Source organism: Phoxinus phoxinus (genome assembly GCF_949152265.1).
Source record: "Phoxinus phoxinus genome assembly, chromosome: 6".
NCBI classification, from domain to species: domain Eukaryota; kingdom Metazoa; phylum Chordata; class Actinopteri; order Cypriniformes; family Leuciscidae; genus Phoxinus; species Phoxinus phoxinus.
The window spans coordinates 5,324,138-5,336,536 of record NC_136881.1 but is presented as its reverse complement, the minus strand read 5'-3'; the positions used below and the strand labels follow the sequence as shown (position 1 = coordinate 5,336,536).

At 35.5% G+C, this 12,399-nt stretch overlaps 1 protein-coding gene across 3 annotated transcripts; it reads right to left on the bottom strand.

Moving 5' to 3' along the window:
• Nucleotides 1-2,584: 2,584 nt before the first annotated feature.
• cpo (carboxypeptidase O) lies at nucleotides 2,585-12,105 on the bottom strand. 3 transcript variants are annotated; one of them, XM_079616130.1, is made up of 9 exons: nucleotides 9,267-9,388; nucleotides 7,006-7,066; nucleotides 6,821-6,922; nucleotides 6,013-6,117; nucleotides 5,351-5,467; nucleotides 5,177-5,270; nucleotides 4,281-4,483; nucleotides 4,090-4,174; nucleotides 2,585-3,125 (listed from the first exon to the last, which is right to left on the bottom strand). In XM_079616130.1, exons 2-9 carry the CDS (start codon nucleotides 7,012-7,014, stop codon nucleotides 2,860-2,862), a joined length of 981 nt encoding a protein of 326 aa, XP_079472256.1. In that variant the 5' UTR covers nucleotides 7,015-7,066; nucleotides 9,267-9,388; the 3' UTR covers nucleotides 2,585-2,859. The 3 variants fall into 3 exon arrangements, with proteins under 3 accessions (XP_079472256.1, XP_079472255.1, XP_079472257.1); XM_079616129.1 differs by lacking the exon at nucleotides 9,267-9,388 and adding an exon at nucleotides 7,346-7,516; XM_079616131.1 differs by lacking the exon at nucleotides 9,267-9,388 and adding an exon at nucleotides 12,049-12,105 and having other exon boundaries at nucleotides 2,721-3,125.
• Nucleotides 12,106-12,399: the final 294 nt, after the last annotated feature.

Genomic DNA, 12,399 nt, shown 5'->3' with positions numbered 1-12,399 from the left:
CTTAAGAAGAGATCTCAACAATATCTCAAACTGTCCTCAGATTCACCAAGACACCAAATCTCCAATAAAAGTAATTTAATACTCTCAAACATGTCTCATTAAGTTCTCACAAATTATATGAGCTACGCAATCTACATTAATTTCAGAATTATGATTTATAATAATATACACTTCAAATGTTTGTGGTCAGGAAGATTTTTTTTTTTTTTTTAAAGAAGGTAATAGTTTTATTCGTCAACGTCATATAATGTTACAAAATATTTATATTCCAAATCAATTTTCTATTCATCAGATTCCTGAAAAAATGCATTGTGGTTTTCACTAAAATATTAAGCAGCACAACTATTTTCAAGACTAATAATAATAATAAATTTTTATTGGGCAGCAAATCAGCATATTAGACTGATTTCTGAAAGATCATGTGACCCTGAAGACTGGAGTAATGATGCTGAAAATTCATCTCTGCATCACAGGATTTATATATTTTAAAGAAATAAATCAAATAAATACTGCCTTGGCTGAGCATGAACGAGTTCTTTTAAAAACAATATCTTACTGACCCCAAACATTTGAACAGAGTTGTAAATAATCATAATTTTATATTCTCATAAAGAATGTATGTAAATCCGAGTCTACACTTACTGTAAATACAAAACTAAGTCTCCTGAGATATAAAAGAGCAGCTTCTGAGCAAAAACACTAAAAACTTCCCGAGGGGGCGATTTGAAGAAGATGGTCTCATATGAGGTAATAAAGCGGTTTAGTTACGATTTATGGTTTAGTTATGAGTTTACGATCCAAAAATCACATTCTTGTGATCAGTAGATACATCATGACAAATGGCATGTACTGAATGTTTTGACATTGACTAATGAATATGCCTTAATGTTGCACATTAACGCACAACAAAAACCCGACCAATGGCAAATGAAAGCCACAGCCATGATCAAAATCCTTAGTCCTCGAACGATCAGTAAAAAAACCTCAAGCCCAGCTGTGCGTCTATCATGAGACGTCAAGTCTGACTTCTATTTTCACCACTCCAACCGTCTCTTCACAGATCTGGCTGGAGCCCAGTGGACGATCACATTACCTCCATGTCACAGCACACAGCTATGATGGATGGCTGTTGTTGGTACTGTAACGCTCATGCACATTATTCACCAGCACTGCTCCTCCACACACAGATTGTCTTTCTCATATGGGGCCACACAGAGCAGGAGTGGAGATCCAGAGGTCTCTCATGACGGCCCAATGGCATGACTTGTTTGGGAGATCTAGTTCATGAGGGTGTAGGGGTGGCGTGGTTCAATAGTTGCGGGTAAAGGTTGAATGTCTGCTTCATGAGATCAGGGGTTCCCAAGCTTTTCTGTCAGCTGAGCTCTTGTGATGTAGATCTTTTGCTTGAAGAATTCCCTTGAGACTGCAACTAATATTATAATCTTTCATATGATTTTGGGGATCATTTTTGGGGTAACAAGTTATAATTTGGTAATATATACATTAAAACCAACCAAATTATATATTCTTAATGTGAAAATATTAAAGATAGGCTAAATAAAATAATACATATATTTTACTTAAAGGTAGGGTAGGCAATTTGTTTTTATAAATGCTTTACGGTTTGAAGCGCTCTTCACATACTGATAGAAATCAATAATAGAAGTGATAGAATAATAGAAAACATTTATTATGCAATTTTTTATTTTATTTTTACAAATTTGGATTTAAACCATTTATTTGCACATATATGACCGGACAACACTCACAAAATTAAACATAAGTTGTGACATATTTATAAAACATTTTTTTTACATTTTTATTCTAAACAGTAGCAAACTACAAACTGCATAGGCTACTGATCCACACATCGACAGTATATACAGTATAGGCTATATACTGTAGTATGTAGTACATTGCACACTAATATTCCATTCATAGACGTCCTGATTGGCTTTTAGCTTGAATTCACTGGGCGAACACACACTGTCTATGGGCGAACATTGCACAAGAATGACCCCTCCCTGACCTTTGGTGGAATCCTTGGGTTGAAATGAGTGAGGTGTACTTTAAATCTTCCATCTTGATCTCTCTGCGAATTGTTAATATCACAAACAGAGCACACCTCTGTTCTCTTTATCATCCATCCAGCCAGTCAGTGATAAATAGAGGAGATGTTCCGCGAGTCTAACTGGCCTCTGTGTGTTCACTCGGACAGCCTCGACACGGGGGAGATCTTATCCCTCATTTCTCCGATGTTTAACTTCTGTGCGGTTGAGGAAGGAATGTCTGATCTGATCTTTCCCAGAAGCACTGATCTGTGTCCCTGTTTCTTTAGCTATACCTTTATTGTTTTATCTTATCTGAGGTTGCTGATGTTGACAGCAGTTTATACAAGATTGCAACCATCTTCAGTTATTTCTGTGTATATACTGCCACCAGCAGGCCAAATGGAGCTCTGCGATCAATATTCAAAAAATAATAATAATGAAAAACAAACAATTTCACACTAATATAGTAATTAAAAAAAATACTAAAATTAAATGTAATATATGTTGTATATTGTTTCTGTTTATTCATTTTTATGGGTTAGGGTTACCCCGTTTTACCACTTCAGCTTTTTTTTAAGACAACTGGTTACAATTTCAATCTATATTAAAATATAAAAGTATTGGAACACGAGTCAAACTTAAAAATATCAGAATTTTGTTACATTACACAGTGAAATATCAAACCAAGTTGTTTTTCGTTGCACGGTTCTTGTTTAAGCATCAAATAAATCCTAAAACTAGCAGCTTTGAGAAATAAAAATGTATGATGCGACAAAAAATGTGACAAAATCTATTTAAAGATAGTGGTCTAAAGCACACTAGTGCTTGATATCCATAAGGCTATCAGTGTTGTCCACAATGTGGCTGTGACTGTAATTGCTGCACTTTTGAAATTCTTATCATGGACGTAGTTGATGATGGACATTGCACCCTGGTAAGCTTCCTGACATGTGGGCTGGATTTGATCCTCGGGTAGAATGAAGCCGGTCTGCCCTTCGTCCCGTAACTCAAAGGTGAAGGAGTATGGGATCCCTATGAGTCTGGCAAAATCACGTGAAGAGCCAGAATTTGGATCTGTGAAGAATATTAAAGCATCGTCACAAGTGATTAGCTTGCAAATACTTATTTCTTTATGTTTTCCTGGGCGATACAACAGGCCAATACAGGTCATTATTTTCACAATTTCATAATGTTATAACTAATTCTTTAAATAAAACACTAAAAACAAACATCAAATGTTTTAAAAGCTACAAGTAAATTTAAACATCACAGTGTCATAATGTACAGTATATTTTGAGATATGCACCAGCTCTGCAATTCACCGGTATCATATGATGAGGTAATTAAAATTACAGGTTTATGATAGTTTGATTATAAAGTATATTTGAGACTATAGACTATATAGATCTGACTATGTGAGACTAGTTTGAATGAATCCCTATTCGTTGCATGTCACATGGACATTACAGTACAGAATGGCTCTTTCGGCATTATCCTGAACATTGTATAAGCATTAGTTTCATGTGTCATTGAATGGGAAGAGAGGCTCTCGGGGGTGCTCGTAAAAGTCACATGCGTTCACGGCAAAAGTCCTTCACATAAAAATCAGTCTACAGGCTTTCATAGACTAGGAAGTATTGTTTTTTTAAGTTGTTGCAAGATGTTTACATATTGGCAATAAGATAATTATTTAAGTGAGCTTTTGATGATGGAAATCTAAATGTAAAAATAGACTAAATGATCATGCACAATTAAATATCCTAAATCGAATGATTCTTCTAAATTAAAATCAGGCTATAGCTATATATTTTGCATCTCTACTTGACATTGACACTAATATAATTCAGCATCACAAAAAAACAGAAGTTTTGCTTACTAATGGTTTAAAACAAAAACTATTTTTTTCAGGTATTTAGGATAATGAAATTTCAACATGGCAGCCACCATGAGCGCGGATCATGTGCAATAAACCGGTTTCTGGCCGTTGGAATGACTGTCTTCATGTTGTATGATTGGAAACTATTTTAAACATACTCACACAGCACATCAGGGGAACTGCCCACTTTGTAGCTCTTCCCATGAACTGCTTTGATGACTTTAGCCGCAGCGAGACCGACTTCCATCTGCAAACACATCGACAGACATGCACATTTACTTCGAAACAGTGTACGGCATGCTCGTAGGCTCCCAATCCTGACTTATCCCAAACTAATGTGCACTTCTACTTACCAGTTCATCATAATTGGGAGCTGAGATGTTGGGGTGTCCGTAGGGGACGAGGATCAGCTGACCGTACGAGTGGATGGTGAGATAACAGAGCATTTGGTTTTGATTTGCTCCCAAAAATTCAGTGACGGCTTTGGCCTCCGGCTCAGACAGAGCAGTCGGACCGTTATAGATCTCTGAACAGCAGTCCCTGGAGATCCCGACCACTATATGAACGAAGACAGATGGACTAGATCATGAGCTGATGCTTTTGACTACTGTACAATAGTAAAATAATAGCATTGGTTGCATGTTTTACTCTTTAATTTCATGAGTCATGCTTGACAGCTACAATCACAGCAAATGAGAATGAGGGGTTATCCTTGTAACTTTTTATTTGTTTACTATTTCAAGTTTTCAACATTAAGTTTATCTCTTAAGCACGCCTGCAATTTATGACATGTAGAGGGTGTGAATAGGAAAGACATTAGTACATTGAGTGCTGTTAAGTCATGTTTATAACCCTTATCTCATTTAGCTGGTATTTACATTTTTAAGATGCTAAAGAGTTCATTCAGTTATCTAAAAATAACTATAATAAATATAATTAAATAAATAAATAATTCAGTGCTGGAACAAATAAAATTGCTTGTGAATATTTCATGCTTTCATGTGGTTTACTACAGTTACCTGAAATAAAACATATATATATATATATTAAAAAAAGAATAATTCAGCTTCAGTTCAACTTTTCTCCTTTTCATATTGTTTAACTTGATGTACCAAAATAACAAAAAATCAAACTAAAATACAAAAATGTATAAAAACTTACCAAAATAAAAGTACCAGAACACAACAAAATGACTAAATCTAAAAATATACTAAATATATAGCCTATATATTGAAAAGAAAATACTTACTCCCCCAGTTGGCGTAAAAGTTGCGGTTGAGGTCAGTCCCGAAGCATGTGCAGTTTTCAGCGCCTGGTGATCTGGACTTTCTCCATAGTCGAGTCTTTAAAACGCATCACATATGTTTGCTAAAAGTATAATCATCAAATGTCATTACTGAAGAACTAAACGGATGAAACTCACCGTGTTATCAATCCAGGAATAAATATATCCGTCCATGTTCAGCACTGGGGTGATGTAAAAGTCCAGATTTTTAAACAATGTGTTTACCTTCGAATCTGATTTGTAAGAGCCCAGGATCTTTTTCAACATAAAAACAGATTAGATTATATATAAATATAAAGTTTTATGAGGAGAAACATATCAACACAAATTGAACTCCATATCCACATAACCACCACGATAAAACAAAACAAAACAAAAAACATTATTTTGCCTACTCAAAATAATGTCATTCACTTTTCACTATTTATTTTGCACATCCATAACCTGATTGTTTAATTTTAGCATGTGAATGCTTTGAGTATGCTATGTACTAACTTCCTCTAGTATCATTATTAGGGGGACCACACTACAATAGGAACTTGACATCCATACAGCGGAAGTATCAATATTTGTGAGCTCTATATAAATCTTTTTGTAGTTCATGTACAGGAAAATAAGTATCCAAATCCAGAGCATTTTTTAACATAAACATCTTAACTCAGCAGTGGCATTGCATTCACAGACAGATGTAGTACATTATAGACAATGGCCTGCCATGTAATGTATTGGATGTGATATTTCTGGGAATATGTACAGTACGGTGTATGGCATCATAATAACTTCCCTGTATAAAGTCTCACCTCTTTAACAAAATGCTGGCAGAAAGCTGGAGCGATCCATTCTCTGGCGTGAATCCCACAGTCCATCCAAACGGCTTTCTTTGGTGTGGTGCTGTTGAAGCCGATCTGCATATCAGATACAAACAAATGAACACGAAAGTAGCCTACTATGGTAATACCATGGCATTATTGTAGGCTACCTTGTAATATTATCATGGTAGCACTTTATTGTACAGTCCTGTATGTACTTATTAAAGCAAGTAGCCTAATAACTAACCCTGAACATATACCCCTAAACCTAACCTTCACCCACAGTTACCTTAAATTCCCAGTACTTTCTATAGGCTACAAGTGTAACCATTATCATCACATCACGGTATTGCCACAGAAGTTTTTATTAAGGGGGTCAAATGTAATCTGAATCGAGTTGAGTATAGTTTTAAGCTTAATATAAACGACGATTGGGGTGTTTGAAATCCATTGCGAGAGCTAAAAAAGAAGAAGTATGCTTTATGAATGTGTGTAGTGCATTCGCCATGTTGTCATTATCATGTGACCTACCAGCGACAGTTCGCTTCACTGTCATTCACAAATCCTCTCCAGTGGCATCATGAGATAGTAAAGTGTCCTTCGAATTAAAACTTCAGAATCTCACCGGAAGTAGTAACTCATCTTGGGCACTTTTTGCCTATTTTATGAGTTCTGTGAATTCAGGCATACTACTGTTTTTCACCTACTATATAGTGAAGTATGCGATTTCGGACACTGCCTCTGTTTTTGTTTTGTTTGTTTTTTAAGTAAATGGACTATTGCACTACACGGATAGTACCTTTAATAATGTAATGTTCCTTTTCTCATAAGTTTGTCCATACATCATGCTAGACACAACGTCTGGGTTGTCCCTTTCGATCTGATTCATCCAGGCTGAAATCTGTGTGGAGAGATTTATTAGGTCAATACATGTATCAATCAATCAATGAATGAACAACAGCAGCAAGTACAGGATAATCGCACCTCATCCATGGTGTGGTACTTTGTGTAGTCATAAGATTTGTGTTCCCGTCCACCAGCCAATCTGTAATGAATTCAAATACTTTACTGACTCAAATGAGGAAGAGCAGCTGTCTTTATGCATCAGATGTAATGGTTTTTTTAAAAAAAAGACTGATCTTATGTCGGCTATCCAAATCTCTATGTATTCAGAGGCTATATTCAATGCCAGATTTTCTATTTTACAAAGCAGTTTCTTTAGGAGGCTAGAATGATCTCAACTTTTTTTAAGCAAGACTTAATGTTTTGTTCTGTCTTAATTAAACCTCTGGAAACCATTAAGGCAATAACCCAAAAGTCTTACCTGTCCTGGGCCACTAGAGCCAAGACCACCCAAACAGACATTATTGAGCTCTGCATGGTTCTGGTTGTTATCCAAGCTTGTTGAACCTGACGGTGTGAACCTAAAGACTGGCAGTGACTTATAAAGCAATCCCCATATGATTGAGACGCAGTCCCAGACAACACCTCAACAAAGAGAGTAACGCTCAGATAACTGTGTTAATATTTAAACCCAAGACATTTATCCCCATCCAAAGGTACAGCATTTAAAGCAGAATTTTAGGATCAAACTTATTTGGTCTAAACTGAGCTGTTATAAATCAGGCAGTGGCGTAAGTTTGATTTTGAAATTGGTGGGGACGGGGACATCAATATATATATTTTAAATTATTGCTAGGGATATATCAGTGTCATATTGGTAGGGACATGTCCCTAGCGTCCATACTAAATTCTACGCCCCTGGGGCATTGTGATCATAAATACTATAAATATCCACTGATTAACCTTTACTGTGCAATATACTTTATCTGCTTCTTAGATATTTCTGAAGTTGTGTTCTGTGTGTGTGTCGGGTTCGAACTGTCCACTATAACTACAAGCCATCAGCTCACGTCATCAGTTATTATATCTGTGCGATTTAACATCATATTATAGACAATATCTAGCTATCACTTATCAACAATAAACAAGAATTTTCCTTGGGCTGGGCATCATTAATTAGCACTGAAGTTCATGTTATTGTGATATGACAGAAGCAGTCCAATGGTCAAAAGGTCATGAGTGTTGCATTTATGACTTTTTATTTTTGTGGATGTGCTTAGTACTTTTTTTGTTTTGAGAATGTATATGTAAGGGATCATGTAGAGCGAGTCCTGATCAGCCTCTCGGGGTTGTATTCGCTATAACAACCGCCTCGCTCTACATATCCCGCTCATTACACGGCTACCTACCAAATAAATCAATAATTTGACACAAAATATTGATTTAAAAAGGAGTTTATTGATTTAAAAACGATTGTATTGCTTCCGCTAACACCGTGTCCATGGCAACGCTCTGTTTTTCATGGCAATGGTGTGTTATCAAGAAATAACAGACCGCATTCTACATTAGAATTCAACCAAGCCATGTAATAAGGATGGATAATAATAATAATAGCATTATTTAAAAAATAAGAATGGTGGTACTAATAACAAGCATTTTAGTGTTAAAATCAGTGTAGGTAAATATACTGAAATATTTTAAATTCATAGTATATTGTTTATAATACAGGTAATGTAAATATATTGTAGGATGTCTTTCTATGGAATACAACCACTAGATGGAGACAGGGGTTTACTTAAAGCAATTTACAATTTTTTGGGGGGGATTTTTTTTTTTTTTTTTTTTTATAAATACCTTAAACAGAATCTTAAAATATTGAGAATTAAATTAAATCAAATCAATTAGTAAAAAAAAAAAAAAACAGAAAGCAGAAGGTAGAAGGTAGATAAAGCAAAGTTGATAAACACGTGTCCTGCCGTTAGCATCCATTAGTTTACAGTGTAAATTGCAGTACAACTTTGCACAGAAACTCTCATAAACTCCTTCTCCCTTCGGGTGATGTTGTCCCTCGGAACACGTTTCAAGCCCCGTGCTGCAGTTTGAACATGATGCTGTTGGGTAGGATGAGTAATAGACCACTGTTTATGAACATTAATTTAGACGGGAAACCACAAACTGTTTAGCATCACTCGTGTAGAGCAAGATAAAGGCTGAAAGCACAATGTGTGCGTGTTTTGGTGGATGTCTTGGCATGCATGGTCATAAACAGTTATTATTTTGTTAAATCCATTGGAGAAAATGACTCTTTGGGACATTACAGGAAATGTCTTGGTACAAGCTGTTCATGCCAGTTTGTTTACTGCTGATAATAGTTATTAGTTGTGTTTAGAGACCATACTTACTTTTCTGCCCATTTCTGACTTTCACTGAATTTGGTGGCATGAGGAATGCAAACGTTAGCTACAATCAGGGCCGTCGCTGGTGGGGTGAAAGGTGGTGACAATTATAGGGGCCCCCGCTGCCCAGGGGGCCCCACAAAATCCAGCAGTTATACTATAGGGACACTATTGCATGAATAATTATAATATTTATTAGTTGTATGCCTGAGATTTAAAATGAAAACCACAAAAAAACATGCAACTTGGTTAAATATTTTTTCCAAATAGCTGCTTCTCTTACCTCCCTAAAAATGGTTTAGTCCGATCTATTTATTAGTTATTAATAAATACCCCGCCCCAGCTCGTGAAGAGAACCAATCAGAGTTGAGGCGGCATTGCCTGAAGACGTTAATCTGGTGGAACTGACTCACTGGAAAAATGTCGGGAAAAAGAAAATACAAATCTGGTTATCAGAAACGCCACGAAAAGAAGGAGAGGGAGGCCAGGAGAGTTGTTGGATCCCAGTCAATTAAAACCTTCTTTAACGCGGGTTAGTGTATTGTATTGTTATTTCGCTGAGAATCAGAAAACTACCGTCTTCTTTCACTTTTCATTAACGGGCGCGAGCGGCACTACAACCGACTGAATGATTACGCGATTAAAATCCCTGTCCTTTTCACTATTGTAAATAACTTGACACGAGACACGACGCATTGCATTATGCATAATATGACCTGCTGGCTGGTGATGTTTATTACATCAAGAAACACGAATACAACTGCACTTGAATGAATAAATGTATGAGCTTTATTTAAATATTATTTTACCAGTTCCATATTATCTCTATTAAAATACATAATAAGATAAATCTTTTTTAAAACTTTGACTACATTCTTAAGACTGTTACTTACGTGGTTTGACCATACGGCAACATACGACGAAAAGGGTACCCCATAACGTCAATATTTGAGATGGAGACATAAGCGCACCAGCAGCGCCCCCTAACGGTACCCTAACCCATACCTAAACCTAACCATAACCTGAACCGTCTCATATTGACGTTATAGGGGTACCCTTTTCGTCGTATGTTGCCGTATGGTCAAACCACGTCAGTATGTGACGTTTTGAGATGAGACTGTGTTACAACCCATAAAAACATTATTTTACCGTTCCTTTTTTAAAAATTGGTTTTCTTATTATTTAATTTTTTTTGATTTATAGGCCTAACCTTTGATGACTTTACACCTCACTTCACTCCACTTCAAGCTTTTTGTTAATTTTTATTAGTTGTAATTTTATAGAATTTTAAGATACTCAAACTGCAAAAAAATGCCTTTCTTACTCAGTATTTTTGTCTTGTTTCCAGTCCAAATATCTCAAAATTCTTAAATCAAGATGCATTTAAGTGAGTTTTTGCTTAAAACATGTCAAATAATCTGCCAATGGGGTAAGATAAATAAGGACATAATCAGTGACTTTGCCAACAAAAAGGTCAGACAATGGGATTTTGGTTTATCCTAGTGAAGTGACGTGTAAGGTCATCAAAGGTTAAAGATCAAACAAACCGATATACATATACTAAATACTTGTATAATTTTATTAGTTATTTCAATGTTAATTTTTGAAAGAAATTTCATTTATCTATTTAGGCCTATTTTCTTTTTATATTTAATGTTATATTTGTTTATTTTGCTTTTGCTGATGTTCATTAAAATCTTGATTTACATTTATTTGTTATCTGCTTTGTTATTTTGTAAGAAAACCCTAGTTACATGTGGGCCTCCATGCATATTGTACAGTACGCCAACAATATATGAGTATGCATGCAGAAAATATATTGGTGGTGGGGGGCCCACATCAATATTTTTTCAGGGGGCCCCGGATCCTCTAGCTACGGCCCTGGCTACAATATATTGTATTATATTATTGAAATCAAAGAAATTTCGATCATTTTGTCAAAAGAACATTCGTAATAAATCATGGAATAATAAAAAGAGGTTAAATTACATAGGCAGACCGCAGTTGCAGATTAATCTAGTTTGTATATTAATTTGTAATGAAATACCGTTCAGTCTGTCTTTTTTTTTTTTTTTCTTTGTTGTTGCAGCAAATGCTCTTTCACAAGCTGTGCATGGAAGTTATATCATGCCTGGTCATCGTAATGTGTCTGGTATGTTGGGAAAAAGATTGTTCTCAGACAAGAAACTGAGCAACCCCTGCTGTTTTACTGAGAGAGAAGTTTCTGTTAACAAGCTTTGTTAATGAGTATAGGTTGTTTACATATTTCTGTGCATTGTTTACATAGTTTTCTTATCCTGTTGTTGTGAAAATAAAGTCAAAAGTATATGGTATTGCTATAAAGATTACCATGGTCCTACGATAATTACCATTACAGTGTCATGGTATAGCCTACTGTACTTTAGTTCAGAGCCAATTGACTTTTTTTTACTATATATTACAGGATGAATTAACATTAACATGGGCACTGTTTGATAAAAGACACATGCCATGTTGAAATAAATGAAATCACTTTACCTAAATACTGTATGAATGTGGGAACTATATTCGCTGCTGGATTTCCACAGATATGAATATGTTTATCAATATCACAAATATCCCTGGTAAATATCACTTGGCATGTCCTGATTCAAACATGCACTTTATCTGTTAATGCTGTGCTGTCTGTATGCATTCACTTATGTATATTCATCAGCTACATGTAGTCATTCATAAATCAGAAAAGGAAGAACATTCACATATTTTAGAAAGTTTTTTTTTTTTTACAAGAAACATTTAAAGCACTCACCCAAACAAAAAGCAGCAAACCAAACTAGTGGTCCGCGAGAGAGAATAACAACACAAGTTCTTCCATCGTTGAGCCATTTGTGTAAAGAGCTTAACAGTAAATAACGGAGGATTTATGACGTATGGATGCCATTAGCCATCTGGGATCTCTAACAAACACAACAATTCATATTCTGTTTATTCTTTTCTCTATAGTGAGCTTAATTCTGGTGTTCTGTCTTGTTTTTACTAGAATGTCACATTACATTTAGAATGTTGATGATTGTAAAAGTTAATGATAGACAGACGGTTCTAAATTCATACTCCAATATCTTTCCCTCAGTGTTTCCTGCATGACTAGAGGAGCTCTTTT

Coding starts and splice junctions, on each gene's coding strand:
- cpo (XM_079616129.1), bottom strand. CDS start 7,401: ATGCAGAGCTCAATAATGTCTGTTTGGGTGGTCTTGGCTCTAGTGGCC. Junction 5,468..6,012: donor GCCAGCATTTTGTTAAAGAG/GTGAGACTTTAT, acceptor ATGTTGAAAAAG/ATCCTGGGCTCTTACAAATC. Junction 4,484..5,176: donor CTTTTACGCCAACTGGGGGA/GTAAGTATTTTC, acceptor TCGTTCATATAG/TGGTCGGGATCTCCAGGGAC.